This window comes from Crinia signifera, chromosome 12 (assembly GCF_055691185.1).
Source record: "Crinia signifera chromosome 12, ASM5569118v1, whole genome shotgun sequence".
NCBI lineage: Eukaryota > Metazoa > Chordata > Amphibia > Anura > Myobatrachidae > Crinia > Crinia signifera.
Genome location: NC_139228.1, coordinates 37,737,717 through 37,762,366, shown reverse-complemented (window position 1 = coordinate 37,762,366; position 24,650 = coordinate 37,737,717). Strand labels below are relative to the sequence as shown.

At 46.5% G+C, this 24,650-nt stretch overlaps 1 protein-coding gene across 1 annotated transcript in view; it reads left to right on the top strand.

The window, feature by feature from the left end:
* SPTBN5 (spectrin beta, non-erythrocytic 5) overlaps positions 1 to 24,650 on the top strand; it is a 197,486-nt gene that overhangs the window by 50,768 nt on the left and 122,068 nt on the right. Inside the window, 8 exon segments of the mRNA XM_083166063.1 lie at positions 2,851 to 2,967; positions 8,233 to 8,390; positions 9,984 to 10,116; positions 11,087 to 11,232; positions 14,435 to 14,549; positions 15,845 to 15,955; positions 22,181 to 22,360; positions 24,440 to 24,643. Coding sequence (XP_083022189.1) covers positions 2,851 to 2,967; positions 8,233 to 8,390; positions 9,984 to 10,116; positions 11,087 to 11,232; positions 14,435 to 14,549; positions 15,845 to 15,955; positions 22,181 to 22,360; positions 24,440 to 24,643 — 1,164 coding nt within the window.

Sequence of the window (24,650 nt, the reverse complement as noted above, 5' to 3'; positions counted from 1 at the left end):
GTCCCCCCCTGAGCAGCAGCAGCAGCATGCACCTACAGCATGTGCTGTGCTGACAGCATGAGCTCTCACGCACATGCTGTAGAGGTGTGTGCTGCTGCTGCTCAGGAGGGGCAGAGGGGGAAGTGGGGGGGGGGGGGGACCAGGGCCCCTCCAGCAAACCCGGGTCCGGGTAATTAGTACCCGCTCCCCCCCCTCTCGGCTGCCCTGATATTACATAGGGGGAGGGGCCTTAGATTGCACACTGTGAATATAATGTGAGGTGCTACCTGCTGAGACTTGTAACCTCCTGTATTTGATCATTTCCCCCGTGGTGAGCAGTCTAGGAGCTTGACATTGTGATTTGCAGTTAATTCATTCTGGGCCAGATGTATCAAGCTTCAAGAGTGATAAATAACCAGCTCCTATACAATTGGGATATAAGGGGTTATTCAAACCTGATCACAGCTGCACATTTGCAGCATGAGCGATTGATAGACTGTGCACGAATATGTATCATAGTGTAAAAAAAAGGGGGTACCGACAATGTTCTTGAGCGCTGATCCTATATGTGTCTTTCAGCAGGTAGGTACCCAAAACACAAAAATAAAACCACAATAGTGCATTATCGTTAGAGATATAAAACAATACACAGAATTATCCTTTTCCAAATAAAATGCAGGAGGACTCGTACCCTATATTCTGGTCTACTAATAGGTAGACCGAACAGGCTTTGGGGGGAGCGGTTCTTTTTACCGACAGATCCACAGGTGTTCAATTTCGCTTCCACATGCAAAACAATTAATACACTGGCATGGTGTGATATCGCTTTGATACAATGTGTTGATTTCTTATATACACAATAACAAGCAGCCTCGTACCGTGTATTTTGGTCTACTTTTCACGGCAGACCTCAATTGCTTTGGGGGGGAGCGGTTAGTCACCGTCGGACCTCATCCGAATTTCACAACCAGTGGTGTATATAAAAGAGAAGAAAAGCTGGTATGGTGTAATACCGCTTTATTTGCAAATAATAATAAAAACAACAGTGTGAGGGGGGTCAAATCAGCAGACTCTCACCGATTCCGAATGTCCACAAGGCATGCAGACAAAGTAGGCAGATGGTTAGACCAGGCGTCCCTGTAGCCTTTCCCGGTGAAGGTCTTGTGTGTGTCCCCCTCTAGCTCCAATGGCCAACGCGTTTCAAGACCACAATGGTCTCTTTTTCAAGGCATGTGGAGCTGTAAATGAGTACACATATTTATACCCCCTTTCGGGGGAGCCTATTTCCAGACATGGATTACCTAGCAGCTAAATCCCTGCACATAGGGATTTAGCTGCTAGGTAATCCATGTCTGGAAATAGGCTCCCCCGAAAGGGGGTATAAATATGTGTACTCATTTACAGCTCCACATGCCTTGAAAAAGAGACCATTGTGGTCTTGAAACGCGTTGGCCATTGGAGCTAGAGGGGGACACACACAAGACCTTCACCGGGAAAGGCTACAGGGACGCCTGGTCTAACCATCTGCCTACTTTGTCTGCATGCCTTGTGGACATTCGGAATCGGTGAGAGTCTGCTGATTTGACCCCCCTCACACTGTTGTTTTTATTATTATTTGCAAATAAAGCGGTATTACACCATACCAGCTTTTCTTCTCTTTTATATACACCACTGGTTGTGAAATTCGGATGAGGTCCGACGGTGACTAACCGCTCCCCCCCAAAGCAATTGAGGTCTGCCGTGAAAAGTAGACCAAAATACACGGTACGAGGCTGCTTGTTATTGTGTATATAAGAAATCAACACATTGTATCAAAGCGATATCACACCATGCCAGTGTATTAATTGTTTTGCATGTGGAAGCGAAATTGAACACCTGTGGATCTGTCGGTAAAAAGAACCGCTCCCCCCAAAGCCTGTTCGGTCTACCTATTAGTAGACCAGAATATAGGGTACGAGTCCTCCTGCATTTTATTTGGAAAAGGATAATTCTGTGTATTGTTTTATATCTCTAACGATAATGCACTATTGTGGTTTTATTTTTGTGTTTTGGGTACCTACCTGCTGAAAGACACATATAGGATCAGCGCTCAAGAACATTGTCGGTACCCCCTTTTTTTTACAAATTGTTTCTTGTATGTAAGGTGATACATACTATCTGACAATAATCTAGAGCAGCGATCATAGCGCAAGGTTAATCCAAAAACCATCTCTTTCTTATGTATCATAGTGTGCATGCGCGAGGCCATCCTGTGTTAAAATCCTGCTAATTTTTTCATCGCTTGCTGTATGCAAAGTGATTGACAGGAAGTTGACGTTTATGGGTGTCACCCGGCTGGTTTCTGGGAGTGTCAAAATACACAGGCATGCCCAGGCGTTTAAAGGGAGGGTGTGTGTAATCTCTGGCCTCAATCTACATGTTTCTATGACACTGGCTGAGTAAGTCCTGGGCTATGCACAGACTGCACACAGTGGGAAAGTCATTCAATAGTGAGTTGTGAATGGATTTTCAGCTGATTGGAGGCCTGCCATTGTTTCGGACTGGGCAGCGGCTAATCTCAGGGTGATCGCAGGGCGCTGCTACATCGTGCCGCAGCGATAAGATCTGAATAACCCCCATAGTTCAAGCCCCACAGCCCCACAGCCCAAATACAGATGTGTCAGGTTCCTTGGGTGAATTGAAGACCAGATGGCAGTGTGTGTGCGATGGCTCATATCAAGATCGACGTAAAAGTCCAATTCGAAGTCTCCTTTAATTTTATGCATGGTAAATACTTACGTTATTATTTTTTGTTTACTACCTTTTATCACAGTAATAAACTATCTTTGTGCATGAGAATTATGTACATGCTTTGTTTTTTTTATGTAATAGTTCCTACTTGACGTGTCGGACATGGAAGGCTGGATTGGAGAAAAACTTCCACTGGTTAACAGTAAGGATTATGGCAAAGAAGAAGCTGCCACTTTAAAGCTGATGAAAAAGCACAAGGTACGCTCTAGAATTGTTGTCTTTGGTTCCAGTAGTTACAATTGTATGATAGTATCAACATAACTGTGGATTTGCCAAAACTGTAACTGAGAGATTTCCCCCTTTAGGGTTTAAAGGCCTCCATCCACTTGCTGGATTTGGCCACTTTTCACCCGATTCCGATGAATCGGGGAGAAATCAGGCGATCTGATACGATGCTCGGTCCTGTACACATCTGATCGGAGTCGAATATCGGACCTGCTTGCAGGTCTGACCTCTGGCACGGGCAGCTTCCCGGCAGCGGGGTATGGGATTGCATGCGATATATCGCATGCAAAATGGACCGATCCTGCTGCCCAGGATCTTCCCGAGTGCCTCAAGGGGGATCGGCTGGGACTTCTAACTTCGGAGAAGTCGCAGTAGTGGATGGGTGCTCTAACACTTCCGGAGGCAGCCTATTCCAATCCATTGCAGGATGGGCCTGTGCTATCCAGCTATGTGCTAATACCTCTTAGATTTCCCACCCCACAATTCATGTTCTTCACTAATATGTTCATTATACTTAATGCATAATAAGCATTCCACAAAATGATAGGCAGGGGTATAACTTCCAGTGGCAATGGAGACGCATGCCTCTGGGCTCCAAGCTCTGAAGGGGCACCTGTGTGGTTCATGGTAGGATCTATGCATGAACACTGCTCTTCCAGCAGAGCTCTGCAGGGCACTCAAGTGTGACCGTTGCTCTTCCAGCGGAGCTCTGCAGGGCACCCTAGTGTTACCGCTGCTCTTCCAGCGGAGCTCTGCAGGGCACCCAAGTGTGACCGCTGCTCTTCCAGCGGAGCTCTGCAGGGCACCTAAGTGTTACCGCTACTCTTCCAGCAGAGCTCTGCAGGGGACCCAAGTGTCACCGCTGCTCTTCCAGCGGAGCTCTGCAGGGGACCCAAGTGTCACCGCTGCTCTTCCAGCGGAGCTCTGCAGGGGACCCAAGTGTCACCGCTGCTCTTCCAGCGGAGCTCTGCAGGGGACCCAAGTGTCACCGCTGCTCTTGCAGCAGAGCTCTGCAGGGCACTCGCTACTACTGCATATTAAATTGGCTCTATCCCAGAAGCCCTGCTAACACCTGGAATAGGATACACCTGTAGATCTATATAAATCTGCAAGAACACACACATGTTCACACAAACCATAATTCTGCAATTGTTAAATTCTAATATTACTGTTTATTCTAATTATATTTTAAATAAATAATGGGTTGTTTCATTACCCATGTTTCAGGCATTTCTTTACACTGTAGTTACTGATTTCAAAATTAATTTAAACCCCGTGTCTAAGTCCTTCCTTCCCCAAGTATAAAACCATAGAGGGGACCCTCTCCGGGGAATGCCACCCAAACCCATGTTTCCCAGAGCCAAGTACCAATGGCGCTGTATATGTGAAGACGGCAGCTGCTGAAGCTCACAGCTCAGCAGTTCTTAAGCTGACTAGTCCTATTGAGTAGATGTGGATACAGGGTTACATTCAGCTGTATTAGATAGTACTGGACAGTTTGAGCTCTGCAGCTGCCCTGACATACACAGCTTGGTACAGATCCCAGCTACAGATAACTGTTTGCTACATGGGAGGGTGAGAGATGGTCAGGACTTAGGTTGTTTCCCAACAGAAGACAACACTGTTTGATGTGCAATGTAATGAAATGTTCATTTGCAAAATAGCAAAAGGTTTGCATGGTGGTAGTAGTAGTAGTAGTAGTAGTAGTAGTAGTAGTAGTAGTAGTAGTAGTAGTAGTAGTAGTAGTAGTAGTAGTACGTTTATTTATAAGGCGCCGCAAAGTGTCCGCAGTGCCGTACATAGCAAACAAAAAAAAAAAATTACAAGGTAACGTACAGGGTGTGTTGAAAAATACAGTATGAATAGGGGTATAGCTGGTAGAACTAAAATCAGCATCAGTTCAGAAGTAGGTGTCAAAATTGTCAAGGAGACTGAAGATGAATTAGAGGAAGGGAAGAACAGGACAGGAGCACAGGTGAGGTAATGAGGTAGGGTGAGTACGTGAGGAAGGAGGGCCCTGCTCATAAGAGTTAACATACTAAAAATAGGTGGGTGGACGAACGAAATACAATAGGATAAGTAGGAGCGGAGGGGAACGGAGGCAGGATAGGAGGATCAAAAGAGGTTAGGAGGAGGGATAGGCTAGTCGAAAAAAGTGGGTTTTGAGGGAGCGCTTGAAGGAGGTAAGGGAATCAGATAGCCTGATGGGTGGCGGGAGGTTGTTCCAGTGCAGGGGGGCAGTGCGAGAGAAATCTTGGACACGGAAGTGGGAGGAGGTGATTAGATGAGAGGTCAGCGATGGAGCGAAGAGGACGGGAGGGAGTGTGGATAGATATCAGTGAAGAGAGGTAGGGAGCTGTGGAGGAGGAGAGAGCCTTGTAGGTGGTGGTGAGGAGTTTAAAGAGAACTCTGAAAGAAATGGGGAGCCAGTGAAGAGATAGACAGAGGGGGGAAGCGGAGGTAGAGCGGCGGGAGAGGAAGATGAGCCTAGCAGCAGCATTAAGAATGGATTGGAGAGGTGCGAGGCGGGTGAGAGGTAGCCCAGAGAGAAGGATGTTGCAGTAGTCAAGGCGGGAGATGACAAGAGAGTGAATGAGAATTTTGGTCGCGTCAGTGGAGAGGAATGGTCTGATGCGTGAGATGTTGCGTAGGTGAAAGCGGCAAGACTGTGAGAGAGCACGAATGTGGGGGGTGAAAGAGAGGGAGGAGTCAATGATGACACCGAGGCAGCGCGTTTGGTCGGTGGACGTGATCTCGGTTTCACCAATGCTGATGGAGATAGTGGGAGAAGAGGGGATGTTCGGGGGATGGAAGATTAGAAGTTCAGTTTTAGCCATGTTTAGTTTCAGGAAGCGTTGGGTCATCCAGGCTGAGATGGCCGTGAGGCATTCGGAGACCTTGGACAGGAGTGATGGGGATAAGTCGGGGGAGGAGAGATAGATTAGGGTATCATCAGCATAAAGGTGGTAATGAAAACCATAGGAGCTGATGAGGGTGCCCAGAGAGGTGGTGTAGAGGGAGAAGAGGAGAGGGCCAAGGACTGACCCTTGAGGAACACCAACTGGCTGTGGGGTAGTAGGAAAGGAGGAGCTCGGAGTGGAGACGGAGAAGGAGCGATCGGAGAGGTATGAGGTGAACCAGGAGAAGACCGTGCCAGTGATGCCAAAGGAGCGGAGGGTGTTGAGCAGGAGAGGGTGGTCAACAGTGTCAAAGGCAGCCGACAGATCAAGTTGGATGAGGATAGAGAAGAGGCCTTTGGATTTAGCCGATAGTAGATCGTTAGTGACTTTGGTCAGGGCAGTTTCAGTGGAATGTAAAGGGTGTAACCCGGATTGGAGGGGGTCTAGAATGGAGTTAGCAGTAAGGTGGCTTAGGAGACGATTATAGGTCAGACGTTCTAGGAGTTTGGAGGCAAAAGGGAGGAGGGAGATGGGCCTGTAGTTGGATGGAAAGTTGGGGTCCAGATTTGTTTTTTTGAGAATTGGGGAGACAAGAGCGTGTTTGAAGGAGGAAGGGAAGATCCCAGAGGATAGGGAAAGATTAAAGAGGTGAGCCAGGTGAGAGCAGACTGACGGACTGAGACGACGGATAATATTGGAGGGGATAGGATCGAGCGGGCAGGTGGAGGGAGAAGCGGATTGAAGGATAGAGTGGACTTCGGCAGCAGTGGTGGGGTAAAATGAGAACAGGGGTTGGAAGGAGGGGAGTGGAGATGTAGGAGGGGAGGAGGGAGAGGGTGAGGTCATGGCAGCAGTGATGGCAGTCCTGAGAGAGGAGATTTTGGTTGAGTAGGTAGCAAAATCAGTGGCTACGATGGAGGACGGAAGAGCTGGAGGAGGGGGGGAGAGCAAGGAGTTGAAGGTGGCAAAGAGCCTGCGGGGATTGGATGATTGGGAAAGGATGAGGGACTTAAAGTAGGATTCCTTGGCCAGAGCAAGGGCAGAGCTGAAGGAGGAAAGAATGAATTTGAAATGGAGATAATCCGCAAGGGAGCGTGATTTCTTCCAGAAGCGCTCAGCAGTGCGAGAGCACTTTTTAAGGAATCGGGTGATAGGCGAGTGCCACGGTTGGGGGTTGGAGCATCGAAGGGGGATAGAGGAGGGAGGGCAGGCAGAGTCCAGGCAGGGGTTCCCAGCCTTTTTTTCTCTCCCGTACCCCTTAATTAGACTTTTCATTTATGAGTACTCCCGCCTCTTAATTTGAAATATCCACAGTACTTACCAGTGGAGTGGAAGTGAACGGTATGCATATCCTTATGCTAAGGAGTAGTGGAGGTGTAGTGTGCGGTCAATAATCGGTCCCTCTGTGTCTGGCCACTGGCTGTGTATTGCCTCTTGGGTTCCCACTAACACCTGTAGGATTAGTGCCGCTGCTGCCTCCACCCGTATCAGCATGGGGAAGATGATTGCTGATGTCTGAGGGCAGCGTGGGTACCTCCGAGTGGATTGCTGGGTGGGCAAAAGCACAAGGAGACGCTTATAACGCTGCAGACAGAACCGGCAATGGAAAACTTCTTCCACCATCGGGAGACTTCTGCCTCTTCTTCTGATATTATTTTAAAGTGTCCCCAACTGGTCTGCACCATACCCCCGGGAGTACACGTACCCCAGGTGGAGAACCACTGTTCTATGGGTCGAGTAATATAATAAGCCTGCATTAGATACTGTAACATTTGGAGTAAATTTAAGGAAAGGAGTAGAGAAGTGGCCCAAGAATTTGCCCATTCTGACCATTTATCGAGGACATTTTATAAAATGACAGGTAGATGCTGATTCCTTGCTATGGAATCTTCTCCAATGATACATAAACCCCATGGTTACATTTGTAATATTATTATTATGAATGACATTTATTCAGTAGAAAATAGACATAAATAGACATAATTGTGGTAGATCTCCATCTACCACCATTAATGGTTGATCGTACTTTACCCAATGTTTCCATTTGAAGTGCTTGTCATTTAGAAAGACATTGCCGTTATTAAATGTCCTCTAGGCCGGAGCACCTCAGGCTGCGTTCTAATAGAAGTAGGTGCCTTTGCCATCTGCGAGGCATGTGGTAATATCTCCCTATTCATCTACTATATAAATAAATACGATGTTTAACTTGGCTACAACCTATCTGCTTCATAGAAGTGTGCAAGGCTTTTATCAATAGTAATGTGAATACTTCAAGATACAGATGTAATGATCACTGATACTGAGGTAACAGTAGGGACCCACCTGTATTTATCCATAGGACACACAGCAAGAGATCGAGCTATACAAGAACCTGGCAGGTGAGCTGGGTAATACAGGTCGGAACTTGCCTTCATCAACTCTCTATGATGAGGTGGATGCTCCGGTCCAAAGGATCCAGTCACAAATTAATACCCTACAAGATCGTGCTACTGTGAGGTAACTTACCATTGTATACTGCACAGTTAGACTAGTTCTATAACAAACAGGAGTTTACACTTAATGAACACTGTGTCATTGTCACATATTAAATAAAATATATAAATGTTTTACTACTAGCCTCAAAACTGGGCTCAGCCTTGGCCAACAGGCACCAGAGTGGGCTCAGCCTTGGCCAACAGGCACCAGAGTGGGCTCAGCCTTGGCCAACAGGCACCAGAGTGGGCTCAGCCTTGGCCAACAGGCACCAGAGTGGGCTCAGCCTTGGCCAACAGGCACCAGAGTGGGCTCAGCCTTGGCCAACAGGCACCAGAGTGGGCTCAGCCTTGGCCAACAGGCACCAGAGTGGGCTCAGCCTTGGCCAACAGGCACCAGAGTGGGCTCAGCCTTGGCCAACAGGCACCAGAGTGGGCTCAGCCTTGGCCAACAGGCACCAGAGTGGGCTCAGCCTTGGCCAACAGGCACCAGAGTGGGCTCAGCCTTGGCCAACAGGCACCAGAGTGGGCTCAGCCTTGGCCAACAGGCACCAGAGTGGGCTCAGCCTTGACCACAAGGCACCAGAGTGGGCTCAGCCTTGACCACAAGGCACCAGATTGGGCTCAGCCTTGACCTCAAAGATTGGACTCAGCTTTGACCACAAGGCATCAGATTGGGCTCAGCCTTGACCACCTAGCACCAGACTGGACTCATCCTTTACCACCAGGTAGCAGACTGCGCTCAGCCTGAACCACCAGGCACCAGACTGGGCTCAGTCTTGACCACCAGGCACCAGACTGTGCTCAGCCTTGACCACCAGGCACCAGACTGTGCTCAGCCTTGACCACCAGGCTGCAGACTGTGCTCAGCCTTGACCACCAGGCTGCAGACTGGGCTCAGCCTTGACCACCAGGCAGCAGACTGGGCTCAGCCTTGACCACCAGGCAGCAGACTGGGCTCAGCCTTGACCACCAGGCACCCACCAGACTGGACTCAGCCTTTACCACCAGGTAGCAGATTGGGCTAAGATTTGATGATTAAGTGGCAAACTGGGCTCATTCTTGACCATCAATGCACAGGCTGGCTTCACACCAGGCACCAGGCCTTGACCACTAGGCAGCAGCCTGGGCTCAGTCTTAATTAACCACCCAAAATAATGTTGCTATTACCTTGCCTACCAGACACCTGACTGAGCTAATATTAGAGCACCAGCCATCATTTAAGCTGTAATATGTTCATTAATTATATAAAGCATTCAAAAACAATTTGTACAAGGCCTAATAGACCTTTAGATATGCCACTGACCACAGGATAGGTTCCTGGAGCTTTGAGTTAACACGTTCATAGCACCCACAAAGACTCAAACAGATTTCTGCATTGAGTACAGCCTACAGGCTTATCGTGGACTGCCACGGTTTACAACTGAATAGCCACGGCCACTGCATTACTTTAGCTAATTAAATCTGGCCACATGAATTACAGACATGACAATATCCTATTCCCTTAAAATGGAACATATCTACCCATATTTTGGACCGTTTATAAGTTTCTTTAATGTAACTATTTTAAATACTAGCTTTTTGTGTACAAGGTTTTCATTGGTGCATCTTTGCATAGATGGGGAAAACTGGAAGAGGCTTTGGCTTTGCATGAATACCTGAGAGAATCTGGGGACCTGCAGGAGTGGATCAACCAGCAGAGGCAGATTGCCAGTTCTGAGGACTATGGCAATGACTACGAGCATGTCCTGGTGAGATTTATATAACAAATTCTGTACCTGTACAGTCAGAGGTAAATATTGCCCTGCTACCCACCAGAAATGCAACAATTCTATTCGTATTCATGGCACATTTGTATTCGTATTTGGCATAGTAACTGCCAAAAATACCAATACACCTAAAATATTCGTATTTACAAATACGAATAGGAATATTTTAGCCGTATTTGGCTTAGAAAATTTCCCCCATAGTGATTAATTTTGTTCTGTGAATGACAAATGGGTCCCGCCATGTGAAAACACTTTGGCCACTACCCGCTTTCTATGTGTCGTCATCAACAAAGTCCTTGGTGACTTTTTATATTCATGTAGTGTACACAAGTTAGTCCCCGTCCGCTTGGTAAGTTATTGGTTGAGGCTATTTATTTCTGTCTTCCTCGCACAGTTTTATTTCTTACTAATAATGCTTTCACATTGCAACACTGCTTTCAACCTGTTTTTGTAAACGTTTCATTAAACGGGTCAAAAGCCAGTTAAACCCCTTTCACATTGCATGTTGTAACCAGTATATTACTGTTTAAATACCGTTTATGTACCTTTCACATTCAACCCGTTTCACCCATAAAAAAACGTCTTCTTTGCAGTAAAACTCCGTTGTGCGCTTCCTGCTTGTGGGCGGTGACAACATGCAGGGAGACAACCAATGACCCTTGTGCAGATTATCATGTGTACTAAAAACCAGTTCTGGGCCGTTCAGACTGCAGGAGAAACGGCTCAGAACCGTGTAGGATCCTGCTTTTAAAACATTTTCAAATGCCGGTATTCTGTAACCGGTAAATTGACTGGGGACCTTTCACATTGCAGCTGGTACCGTTTCAAAATGCTGAAAAAACGTCAATATACCAGCTTACAAGTGCAATGTGAAAGGGGTATTACTGTATTGGGCTAAACAGCAAAAGATCCCAAAAAATGTCTTGAGGTTGACCAGCTTTCCTTTTCTCAGCATCTCCAGGCTAAATTTGACACTTTCCAGCACCAGATGGAAACAGCTGGCCAGCGGGTGGCTGGGTGCCAAAGACTTGCGGATAGTCTGCTTGATCGGGGCCATTCAGAATCAATGCAGATTGTGCAAAAGCAAAAGGATCTGCGGTAAGTGACGTGTAAGGGTGCGCTTTGTAGAAGCTATTGTTTCTCTTAAAAAAATTTTTTAAAGTCAAGTTAGCATGGCTTCTATGGAGCTGTTTTTAGCTGCATACTGTGTGTTTGATATGGTTATTGCCATAAGAGTGGGGGTTGCTAAGAACATACAGTAATTCCTGCTCTATATTCTCCTGTTCATCCCACATTCATCCCATACTGACATTTCATCTCGCCATATGCTGGCCATAGTGTTTTTCATGCCGTTGTGCATAAGCAAAATACTTTCGCACGCACACACTTGCTTATTGGCAGGGAATGATCGGTTATCCAGACAAAATGCTAACTGGGTCCTGAAAGAGATACAGTAAGTTTGGGGTAAAGAGAGTGCAGTCTTTTTAATAACCTCAACATAGGTAACATGGTATAATGGCCGTACTGTTTTTTATTTTTTTTAACCAAACCAATAGTATCGGACTTCTGTTCATTGTCTTTCTGTGATGTTGAGAAAGTGACCGCATTAAATACAATACCTGGAAGAGCCCCTAGCATAGGCCCCATACAGCATATAACTCCCATGCAGTCTCAATCATAGATTTTCCATAGCTGTTAACAACTGAACTTCTATTAAAGGGCTGTCCCTCTTTTTATTTCTTTCACACTTGCAGTATTAATTCATCTTTTGGCTCTCACATTTTTTCTCACATTCACATTACCATGACTACATAGAGCAGTGGTTTTCAACTTTTTTCAACTCGCGGCACACCAAGCAAGATTTTAAAATTGCCAGGGCATATCATCAGACCCCACAGGAAAAAAATAAACCAAACCCATTGGACCCCAAGTGAAAAAAACCATCACAATAGTTCCCACAGGTAACAAAAATAAAATACCTTGATAACATGACAACAAGAGACCAGTGAATCACAGTTGAACTGGTGGTGGCTGTAAACTACTGTGGACAAGTCTAGTTTTGGTGGCACACATGAGAACAGCCCAAGGCACACTAGTGTGCCATAACACAGTTGTTGAAATATGCTGACATAGCATGTGATACAAATAGAGTGTGCGCTCAACCCCTATAATGGTATGTAATTATTATACTGTTACATACAGTATGTGCGATACATTGTACACACTCAAGGGCAGATGCTAAAGCAAGTTGGTTTGACAGACATATCTGTGCATGTTCTGGAACCGAGTTTATGCAATTCAGCAGCATCACCACTAGAGGATAAAGGGACATAACTGGGCTATTAGTTATACTCTGATTGATGCCAGCAGGGCCGGATTAAGGGGGGAGTCAGTACCCCTGGGCCTCCCTCTAGCTAGGGGCCCCCTGTGGTCAGCATGTATTCCCTCCCACACACACACACACACTTTTTTTGTTAGCTAAAGGTTTTGTGCATGGGAGTGGGGTAGTGCTGCAGCTTCACCTATCTGCCAATGTGACAATGATTAATGGTGTTGAGCATCGGGAGCCAAAGCACACTGACTGCACAAGTGTGCAGTGCATTACTGGGAGTTGACTAAGTCCCATGACTCTTTGCACAAGAGGGCAGAGGCTGAGAGGTTTGTGCTGAGCTCTGATTGGTGGAGCTCATTAGATGCTTCTCAGGCCCATGGAGGACAGCAGCAGCCTGGTCATGGGAGGGTTTTTAATCCAAGGCAGCGCTGAGCCTGTGAGGTCTCCTACAGAGTAAGGTATGTAGGTACGTATATATAATATTAATCCCCTTCCCTGCAGTTACCCTTCACTCTGTTTTGACAGTGTAATATTTACCCATGCAGTTTGTGGCCAGTAATGACAAGTGCACCGGGCCCCCAAAAGGCATAATCCCTGGATGCCAGTGTGCATTGATTATGACTCCAGCACTGACAAGGGTAGCCCATGGTGTGAACGATGTGACTCAAGTCACGCTAAAATCATACAGAGAGCTGGATCACCATGGCTTGGAGGTGATGTCATCTCCAAGTGCCGACAGAGGGAAGACCCAGCAATAACCTGAAGCAGCACTTAATGACAGTTTGGGCCTGGATACTTTTTTTGTGAAAGGGCTATAAGTGACAAATATGCCCTTTCTCTGTATTCAGTGACACGGGAACAGCTGCAAGTCGTTTATAATGACAAACATAGGGTGCGTCCAAATGTATCACTCTTTCCTCTCTGGCACATGCATTTTCCATATAGCCCTAAAATCTCAGGTGAAGAGGAGAAGAATGAGTGCCAAGGAAGCAGGGATTAGTTTTATATCCCCCGGGCTCTCTATCCTTCTAATTTTATATGACACTGGCATCGGTTCCCTCTTCCGGCTTAGTGGCTTTAATTAGACAATTATTTCAGGCACGTAGATAGGATAAATACTTCAACTGCATCATATGAAGGTGATAACATCTACTATTTTACTTCAAATCTAAAATCTATCATTAATCTAAAATACTAATGTAGCTTTTCTGTTTTGTTTACAATTGATATTAATATATTATGATATTTACATCATGTGAACATATCCTGCGCAAAAACTCACGGCTCATTTTAGGGGTTTGAAGTTATTTCCTCTCGACAAAAGCACTGACTTGATCAGCCCTGCATTTATAATCCTTCTTTATGGGACAGCTCCTCTGGGAGGTCCCAAAGGGAAGGTGCAGGGGGAGGAGCGTACCTCCCAACAGTGCTGATTTTGGCAGAACAGTTTTTGGACTCTGCTCCACCTACCCACAAGCCGTAGTGTCCACAGGAGGGCTTGGGGGAGATTAAGAAGTCATACTCTCTCCCTGCTGCAATGGAGCAGTACACGGCATCCATACACTGCAGAGCAAGGCGTAGGGCAGCCCAGAAACTTGGGCAGCACTGGGCACATCCATAGTACATTGTTTTCTTATACTGGAGCCTAAATATTCGGAGGTGTGGAGTAGTGAGAGAATTAACATCACCTGCCATCAATGTAATTGTTCACATAGTGCAGCAAGGAGGAGCGGTGACAAATGGGCGTATCCATAATAAGTGCAGCCTGTCTTGGGCACAAAGGGTTGGGAGCTTTTTCCCACAATGCTCTGTCCAGCCATTTTGTGTGCTGCAGCAATGTTTGCTGAGGCAGTACAAAGAGAATCCATGTCTGGCGTACAGGCCACTTCTTCCCTTTGCATTCTTATGCCCAAAGTTGAATATAATGGTAACTATTCTTATTTTACTTTATTTGACCTAATTTTGTAGAGCATCATGGGAAGAACTTCAGCAACTATCTAAAGATAGAAGGAAACGTCTTCGAGATGCTGAAGCTGTCCATAAATGTTACTGGGATCTAAAGGAAGCGCTCTCGCAAATTGAGGTAAATATTGACCTACAGTAAGTCAGAACTCCAGCATAAGTATAGTAGGTTAGACATTATCCTGTAATTATAGATGGATGGCATAAGGTATTTATGTCTAATTCCAATGTCAGTAAAGCTTATGGCAGGGAGTATGAAAGCCATTTTGTTTCTATAGAGTTTTTAGCGATGTCCCCGTTGTCTGTACATTCAGCTCAATGTCTATGTCAATGACTATGTGGGACATATATCAAAACATGGAGAGTGATAAAGTGAAGAGATATAAAGGGTCTTATTCAGAGTATATAAACTTGATGGCTTATGTACATCTCTGCTGGTGGGGCGACTACGCATGTGCAAGACCAGTTTTGTGCATATACAGAATAGGTCCTGCATTCTCACATCTGGCGTTTGAGGGTGGGTGGTGGCGTTCATCTGGGCATCAGGCTATGCTTATGGGGTCAGCTGGTTGTCCTCATACTGTACTGTCATGATGATGGGCCTATTTTTATGTTGAGGCCTGTCCTACTTATTGTGTATTCATGGCCTCAGCATGGTCTACAGACTGTGGTTTACTCTTACACACACACACACACACACACACACACACACACACACACACACAACCCCCTCCCCCACTCAAATATCAGAGAAGTGTTGCTGTTTAGCTGCTGGAAACAGTCCCTGCCACCCTCGGCCAGCTCTGCCACATAGAGTACTGACTGGGGGGAGCTACACACTGCGTCTGCAGCTTGCTCCCTCTGCTGTCAGACAGCCCAGCAGCACCCTGTCTCTCTAACAGGAGGCAGCTGCCAGAGGCTGTGTTTACAATCAGATAGCTCGGCGGGCAGGGTGGGTTTCTACAGTAGATATTTGGAAACCCACCTGCATACTTGCGTGCGTGTATGTATGAGGTGAAGTACCGCCACTCACCAGACCAGATTATTCCTTTGTGTGCTAAAAGATGTCATCACTGAAAGTGATATTTGCAGGGACACTGATCTGTTTCAAACTTGCTGTAAATGGAGAGAGGTAGCTGTCAGAGATAGGAGATAGGAGCAGATAGGGACTGGGAGTGAGTTGGAGTGTTTGTGGATGTAAAAACTGTCACAGCTCAAAGTGAAAGCACATTGCAGAAGCCGTCATTTATATTCCGCATATCAGATTTGACATTAGACGTGTAGTTTTCATTTTGTTCCAGAATAAATGTCAGGTGACTTATATTGCTTATAAGGAGTTCTGTCGCATACAATGTTTTATATTCTGGTAATCTGATGTCTAGTTATAAGTGTTGTTTTTCTTTAATTGCCTGGCAGGAAAAATCCAAAAGCATTCCCGATGACATTGCCAAGGACCTCAGTGGAGTCCAGTCCCAGCTGCGTAAACACAAGGCCCTGGAACATGAGTTGTCTGGGAATGAGCAGCAGGTAAACGATTCATTACTGTGCATGTCTGAAGAACATACATGGCGATCATACCAGTGCTGCCTGCTACACACGACCCTCACTGCACCCAATGGCTGATGTGGTACAGCTGTCTCTAGCATTCACAATTAGCCTCGTGACATGTCAGCAGAGCACTTCCATTATGTGATGGTCGCACTGGACATGCAAAATAAGAATGATAGAGAAGCATTGCGGCTTAATGTGTAACAAGACACCTACTTTTAACTTATAACAAACTAGTTTGTCTCTATGTGTTATCGGAACCAAATCAAGGTTTGTAGACCCAAGTGGGTGGGTTTTGAGTAGAACTATTTACACTTATTACATGTATTCAGTTTTGTATCAGACCGTCGAGATATTTCCAATAGTTGGATATATTCGCCAATTCGGCAGTTGGAATTCAATCTTCTGACTGTCGGAAAGTTTTGACAGTCGTGACCCCTGCAGATTGTCAAAAACGGACACAGATTGTCGAAAACGGCAGTGGAGTCAACAATCTAGAGGTCGTTTTCGACCATGCAGATTGAACAAGTTGAGTCTTCATGGTTTCAATGCAGCCGAAAGCGGCCTCATTCAATAGGTTAGTGCCAATATTTCCGACTGGTTTACTCTTTGTTGTGTTCTTATGATGGATGTGTACCGAGTATTGTTTGGAATATTGGCACATATTGAATACCTCCTATAAAATAATAATAATAATAATAATAAAAATAATTAACAAGTAGGATGCACTTAAAATACATAGGGGTCTATTTAACAAACGTAAAAAATACTTTTCTCCATCGTTTCAGTTGATAGAAACCTGACCTAGCGCCTCTCTATTACTTTGTGCCTGATTCAGACCTATTATCGAAAGACCATGCATGCACACGGTATGTATGGTCCTCCCTGCGAACAAAGCCAATGACGGATAGCCATCACTGGCTGTTCGCAAGATGATTGACACTTAGACGCTGTTTTGGGTCGGCACCCGACTGTTTTCAGGGAGTGATAGGAAACATGCATGTAGACCCAAATGTTGCATGTAATGACCTCTGCTGTCATTTATACCAATATAATGGTGTCTGAATGAGTCATTTTTAGTTTATTCATCAATTAATATGGAAAACAGTACCATGCTATTTCTTTCTTATTTTAAATATTTAAAACCTATCACCTACACAGAGCAGACTGCTATTCAGTTGGGTTATGGTCACTAGGTCGAACAAATTTAGGTCGACATGCATTCAGACGACCACTGAAGGTCGACAACAGAAATAAGTCGACATGGCTTAAGGTGCCCCGACACGGTGCGAGGGTGCTGTACGATGCGCGCCCCCGCGGACATCCAATCGCACAGCACATAAAGTCTATGCAGACCCTGCTTTATTAACTAGGTCTTGATCGCATCGCAAGCCAATCGCATGCCAATCGAATGCGACTTGATCGCTTGTGATGCGATGTGATCTAGTTCAAAACGCATGGGAATATTGTACCGTGTATGGGCACCTGAAGGTAGACAGGGTTGTCGACCACACAAGCATTCAGACGACAATGGGAATGTTGAGGGTGACATTTAATAAGATGCGAAAATGTGATTTTTGCGGCAAAAACGACTGAAATCGCACTTTTTCCCAAATTCGCATATTTAATGAGATGCGGAAAAACTGCGCCGGAACTCGCATCCAGATGTTTTCCCATTGAAAAGTATACAATTCGCATATTTAATGAGATGCGAATTCGTGAAAATGTAACTAAAAATCGCCAAACATGTAGACCAGGTTCTGATATGCGAATTGGCCAGAACTCTGCACAGATCATTGAGATCTGTGCATGTTCCTGTGGAAAAAAAATGTGTTAAAGTGTTTTTTTTTTTTTTAAATGGCATGGGGTCCCCCATCCTGAGCATAACCAGCCCTGGGCTCATAGAGCCGGACATGGTTCCAAAAATACGGGGGACAAAAGCATAGGGGTCCCCCATATTTCTGAAACCAGCCCCGGACTCTTGGACCAGCCCTGGTTCCAAAAATACGGGGGAGAGCACCGGGCTTCAAAAGCCCACGGTGTCATGCCACAGCCGGGGGACACTTTTCATATAAGGTCCCCCGGCCGAAACATGAGCACCATGGCTGGTCAGCCTTGGACGGGGTACCTAGAGGAGTGGGGACCCCCCCAAAAAGGGGTCCCCTCCCACAAGCTTCACCCGTCCAGGGCTGAGGCCCGGGGCTGTCACCGGCATCCGTGGCCAGTGGACTAGGTGTTTTTTACACCTTGAAAACGGGGTTCTCATACCCCGAAACGTCGGAATATTAAAAGCACCTTACAAAATTCCACGGAGTGCCGCTGCCTGTGTATGCCCCAAAGACCTACATCCTGTTCGAGAGGGCACCCGGGTAGCTGACTTTTCTTCCACAGAGTGCCAGGCTGATAGGTTGACATATATATATATATATATATATATATATATATATATATATATATATATGGGATGCAGTTACAATCCCGGCGGTCGGGATCCCGGCGTTCAGAATCCCGACGCCGGAATCCCGACCGCCGAAATGCCGACACATTCTCCCTCCGTGGGTGTCCACGACACCACTGGAGGGAGAATAAATTAGTGTGCCGAGCGTATCGAGGCACCGGGCCCGCTGCGTGGCGAGCGCAGCGAGCCCGCAAGGGGGGGCGATCCATGTTCCCCCCCTTGTCGGGATTCCGGCGTCGGGATTCTGAACGCCGGGATCCCGACCGCCGGGATTCAATACTGAATCCATATATATATATGTATATATATGTATGTCAACCTATTTCAGCTCCCTTCAATATGAACAGTTCTATCTTCCAGTCACAATGCTGTCTTGCTCTTCTATAACAGCGTGAAGGTTTTCTTTGGTCAAATAGAATATATCCGTGGTCACATTACTACTGTACATGTCCAAAAAGGGCCAACACTATTTTTAAGGAGCAGAGCAAGCTGTAGATGGCCCATAAACATTGCAATCTAATTTTGGTGCCTGAAGGTCACAAGCGACTTGGAATCAGATTATAGTTACCACCCTTAAAGACCATTACTATAATGACTATATCTTCAGCCATAAATACTTTCAAGACATATAAATATATCCATGATATATATCCTCTAAAAATGGTGATTTAATTTCAGCGCACATTTCTGCCTCCATGGGGCAGGCAGCTGATGTCACATGACGTCAGCGCCGACCCGTCTTCGGTGAACAGCAAGGGAAATTCAAATCTGTATAGACTGACTTTCATTACCGAAGGGGAGAGAAATCATTCAATGGTTGGCTAACATTGCGGGGTAGGGGGGGGGGATATATTTGCGTACACATCGCCTCGCAGCGGAGGGGGGCGGGCGTTCGGCAGGGCGGAGTTTATGGGCTCGTTAGGCTGCCTAGCGAGCCAACCTGAATCAGGACCATATTTCCTTACAAATACATAAGGAGCAGATCTATAACTGTCAGGTCATAGGCTGCGTTTCTCCGTCCTGTGTTCCAGGATTTGCTCCAGACGGATGGGTTCATATGGTTAACATAAAAGGAAAATATAACAAATGTTGTATAATCTGGAATGGTCACAAACGATTACACCTCAGTGTATATTAGTCCCGAATAAGGTGCTCTTTTTTCGAGATTAACCTTCCACCTTCGTTAATTGTAACAGCTGTCGTACCGAAACTCACATGGGTGAGGCCAGGTAGAACGCATATAAAGGTATATTTTTATTATTCGAGGTGTCGTACCCCCACTCACAGCAAGCTAGGTAGATCTTCCTTAATAAAGGTATCTTTAATGGATCCCCAAAGGTGATGCGTAGCCTTTGGGGATCCATTAAAGATACCTTTATTAAGGAAAATCTACCTTACCGCGCAGCAAGGACACCACTGCAGGCTCCTGTCAGAAGCCGGCATGGACCCCCCCTGCCCGCTCTCCAGACGGCGCAGCAGGTACCCCCTGCACGGGGGGCGACGGGCAAACTGCTGCCCTCCAGTGGCCCTGGAGGTGACCCTTTATTAGGTGTTGAGGAGGGAAAGCAGCTGCGCAGGAAAGTGGAGGAGGTGTAACATACAGATGGGGCAGGTCCCATCTTGGCAGGGGATGGCGATGGTGACGCCAGCCGCCATCCCCGCCAGCGCCATATCGATTGCGAGAAGGGGACGCGCGCGCACGAGAGGCGCGCGCGTCCCCTTCCGACGGCGCTTCCAGCTCCTCCCCCGGGTCCCCGCCGGCTTGTCTGCGGTAACCCGGGGTCCCCGCTGCCTGCCCGCACCCCCCCCCCTAACCCTGTCCATCTCCCTGAGGCGGAGACGGACAGGGTTCCCATCGCCCCGCGACGGAGATTGAGACGCACGCGCGTCTCAGTCTGATGGCTGGCGGGGACGTTCTGGCGATTCGCCAGCCAGGAAGAGGCCTGCCCCATCTGTATCTGTACAAATGTCAGTAAGGGGCTGATTGGCTGGACGTTTATCCCCCCAAAAATGCTAAGTGTTCCCCTGAGAATGCGGGTGTGGAGGTGCCTGCTCTGCGGTCATCTGAAAAGTAAGTATGGACTTTTCAGAGTGAATGTTGAAGAAATAATTTGATGTTAGCAACCATCAATTGATTTAATCTTATTTCAGCTGCATGCTAGCAATGGTATTCAGGCACCAGGGAGGAACGGGCGTTTGGGGCAATGTTGACCTGTTTTCTAGGCTGCGATTACACATAGCCTAGCGAATAGGTCTGAATTAGGCCCTTTATCTGCTCCACAGTCTGGCAAGGCGGGATGCTTTGATTGACTCTGAAATCGCCACAGCACTAATTTCAGACAGGCTTTGTGTGTGTGTGGGGGGGGGGGGGGGGGGGAATTTTAAATTGAAATCTCTATACCCCATGGTACCCATGAAATTAAAACAAAGCCAAATATTTGTATATACATTATTGCATTGCAGTATAACTGCTAGGTTTGTTTGGATTCCAGAGCAGCTTGGTTTCATTAGGAAATCAATCACTATCACTGACCTATTTCTGAGAAATGTTTGTACTTCCCCATTTCCATATGTTATGATGAAAGAGTAGAGAATATGGTCTAACACAGGCATGTCCAACGTTGGCCCTCCAGATGTTTTGAAACTACACATCCCAGCAAGCTTTGCAATAGTTTTAGCATTCTCTAATAGCAATACTGTGGAAAAGCATGCTGGGATGTGTAGTTTCACAACATCTGGAGGGCCAACGTTGGACATGCCTGGTCTAACAAATTGAGAAATGAAGCGCAGCATATTTCTGTGCCCTCTTTCTGACACATTTTGCTCCCAGTCTACATAATGGCCCTTATTCAGATCTGATCGCAGTACAAATTTGTTCTGAAAATGAGCTAAGCCATGCGCACTACAGGTGGGGCAGATGTAACATGTGCAGAGAGAGTTAAATTTGAGTGATGTGTTGAAACCAAAAATTAAGGTTTATGCAAATGAGGGCGTGGTGTATGCAAATTACGTTTTCAGCCACTGCTTCTCTGAATAGACGCTGTGCGCATGTCAGATTAGGGGGGACTCCCAACTGCTCCTCTAAGGATCAGGTCCCATACTGTGTACTTGAATTATACTTTATACATATGTTACCTTATACTGCATTGCTGTTACTAATCTGATACATCATGATGCATGCACTAGCATGCTATATATATTTATCATGTGGCTCATCCCATCCACTCTCTAATGGTTAGGCAAACCAATCTGGCGGTTGGCCACATCCCCTCTTTTGACTGGCCACACCCGTTAAAATAAGCCCCTACCACTGCATATTAGTGGTAGGGATGGCCATTGTCATTGATGGCGATGGAAATAGTGCAACTGGCCATTGATAGTGGCATACTATGCAATGGATGACCATCATTGTTTTTACATGTCGATGGTCATCCATTTTCTTGGACTGATTGGCCTGTGGGCCAATAAAAACATGGGTTCGGGGCTTCACTGGCGTTAGGGGCAGAGTATTGTTCCATGTATCCCCCATCGATGGCAAAACTATTCTACCTAACTATCAACCATAATCAATTAATGATTTCAAATTAATTGATGGTCGATGGCAATCCTTAATTAACAGTAGACCCTTTGTGCCACAGTCCGACACTGGATTTCACCATGTTTAGGATGCAGGCACCCTTCAATTAAATAATTCTAGTTGTGTTGGTGGTAGAACTTAATCTGTTACCTGTCCCATTCTTTTACAGCTGCAGGAGGTGATTGATGCAGCGGACGAAGCGCTACCCAGGTGCTCTGGAACCCAGCGGGCGAGTCTGCAAAATAAGCAGCAAGAGGTGGTGGAGAGCTGGGAACTGATGAAGGCCAAAGTAGAGAAACGAAGAGCAGATCTGGAACAGTCCTGCCAGCTCTACCTCTTCCTGGCTGCTGTAAGTGCCAGCTTAACCTACAGTATATGTCTGCATGGCTATTGCCTAATAATACATATCACCAGTGGCGGCTCTTACCTCTGTGGAGAAGGGGGGCTGCTGCAATGCTGGGCCCCCCTCCGCTGCCATCGGTGCTGGATCCCACTGACGGTGCCCGCGGGCCCAGCCGCTGCTGCCGGTCCTGCCACCTGTCGTGGTCGTGTGACCAGCACCTGCACAGAAGTTTCTTCGGTACTGCGTCTGCGCTGGCCCCCAGCCTCTATGGGCTTCTTCTGCAGCAGTCCATAAAAGCATATTCACAGTTCCAGGTCTGGCGCATGTGCACCATCGTCCCCTGTACTGCACATGCACAGAACTCCTTTTCATTGGCTGCTGCAGTCGCAGCAGCCCATAGAGGCATCCTAGAGGGAGGAAACACCTCCCAATAGGACTGCCTTGGCTGACTGGCAGGTCGAACTTCCAATAAGAAGCCACTGTCAGTCACAGTGAAGCCAGAGCAGTCTCAAAGACTGCGGGTCAGATGCACTAAGCTTCAGAAGTGATAAAATGGAGAGTGATAAACCGCTAGCCAATCAGCTCCTACCTCCCATGTCACAGACTGTGTTTGAAAAATGACAGGCAGGAGCTGATTGGTTGGTTGCTTATCACTCTCCATTTATCACTTTTGAAGCTTAGTGCATCTGGCCCTGCATCTGGCTTCACACAGTGGCGGATTTTACCTGGGGAGGCTGCAGCCCTGCACCCCATAGGTAAAAACCGCCACTGCATATCACATTACCCTATTGGCCAATTTATTGTATTGTACTGTACAAGTATAGTGGATAGTTGTAGCTTCCCCATGTCCACTCAGTATTGTCTGTATGTTTTTACTTTTGGGATGGGATTCAAAATGGGAATCACGTGTAGACTGGAGGGGAACACTAGCTGGCTGTGAATCATAGATAAATATAATCTGGAACTGAGCTGTGTGTCTGTGACCAGCCCTCCTTATATGCACATTAGACAGCTGTCTCTCTTCTATCTAATGTATTTTAATAAATCTAGCTGCAGAGCTAGAACAGTTCTCCATAGACTAGACTAGAGCTTCTTAATCTGTGGGTCAGTAGCATAAAACATGGATCACCACAATATTTAGGGTGGTGCACCATCATCCCTTGTAAATAGGTACCCAGCTTCACTTTTGTTTATGTTTTAACCCCTTCAGTGGTGTTTTTTCTTTGGTAGCGGTCCCCACTGGGCGAGTTTTTTTTGGGGAGCGCTCCCTTAAAAAAAAACATCACTGCCTCCCTGGGTCCGGGCAGCGCCGCTGCACCACGTCCCTGTCCCCGGCAGCCGGCTTGTCATAAGCCGGCACCGGGGACTTCAATACAAAACCCGGAGGGGAGGGGGGAGGAGGAGGGGCCACAGAGGGGAGGGAGCCCGGGCTGTAAACAGAGGCAATCCTGAGAATTTTCCGGGCTTGCCAGACTGGGCACTGAGGTACAGCCCGGAAAATTCTCAGGATTGCCACTGAAGGGGTTAAAATAGTAAAAAAAAATTATAAAACAAAATAATATTAATAATAGGTATTAAGAAGTTGGTCACCATGCTTATTAACAAATAGAAATACATTATTTCCTGCCATCAGAATTTAAGATACTTGAGGTTAATATCTATATGTGTTCTGTCAGTGGGACAGATGCACTAAGCTTCAAAAGTGATAACATGGCGAGTGATTAACAGCCAGCCAATCAGCTCCTACTGTACCTGCCAAGTCACAGGCTGTGTTTGAAAAATGTCAGGCAGGAGCTGATTGGTTGGTTATCACTCTCCATTTTGTCACTTTGGAAGCTTAGTCCTTTATAGTCTATAAAGGTTGACCTGCTTTATTATATAGTCACACTGAAGTAGCTTAGCCAGGAGAAGAGACCGATGAACAGTTCAGTGCTATAGATGGGTGATGGTCAGTTTGTCTCTCAACATATTCATGGGGCACCAATCGGAAGTAAGAGAACCGAGGTAGCTGCTGCTTAGCCTTACCCATCACAAACCACCACGTTGTTGGCACACCTGACCGTTAAATGTTGGTTCTGTCTGCAGGTGCGGGACTATTTCTCCTGGGCTGCAGAAATGATCCGGGAGATGAAGGCTGAGGAATCCATACGCGGTGTCCTAGCAAGCAGTGAGAAACTGAAAGCTCACCAGGATCTGAGGCAGACTATAGATGGCCACCAGGAGAACTACAACAAGACTGTGGCCATTGGACAATCTCTTCTACAGGAGGGAAAACTCCCTCAAGGACAGGTGTGTA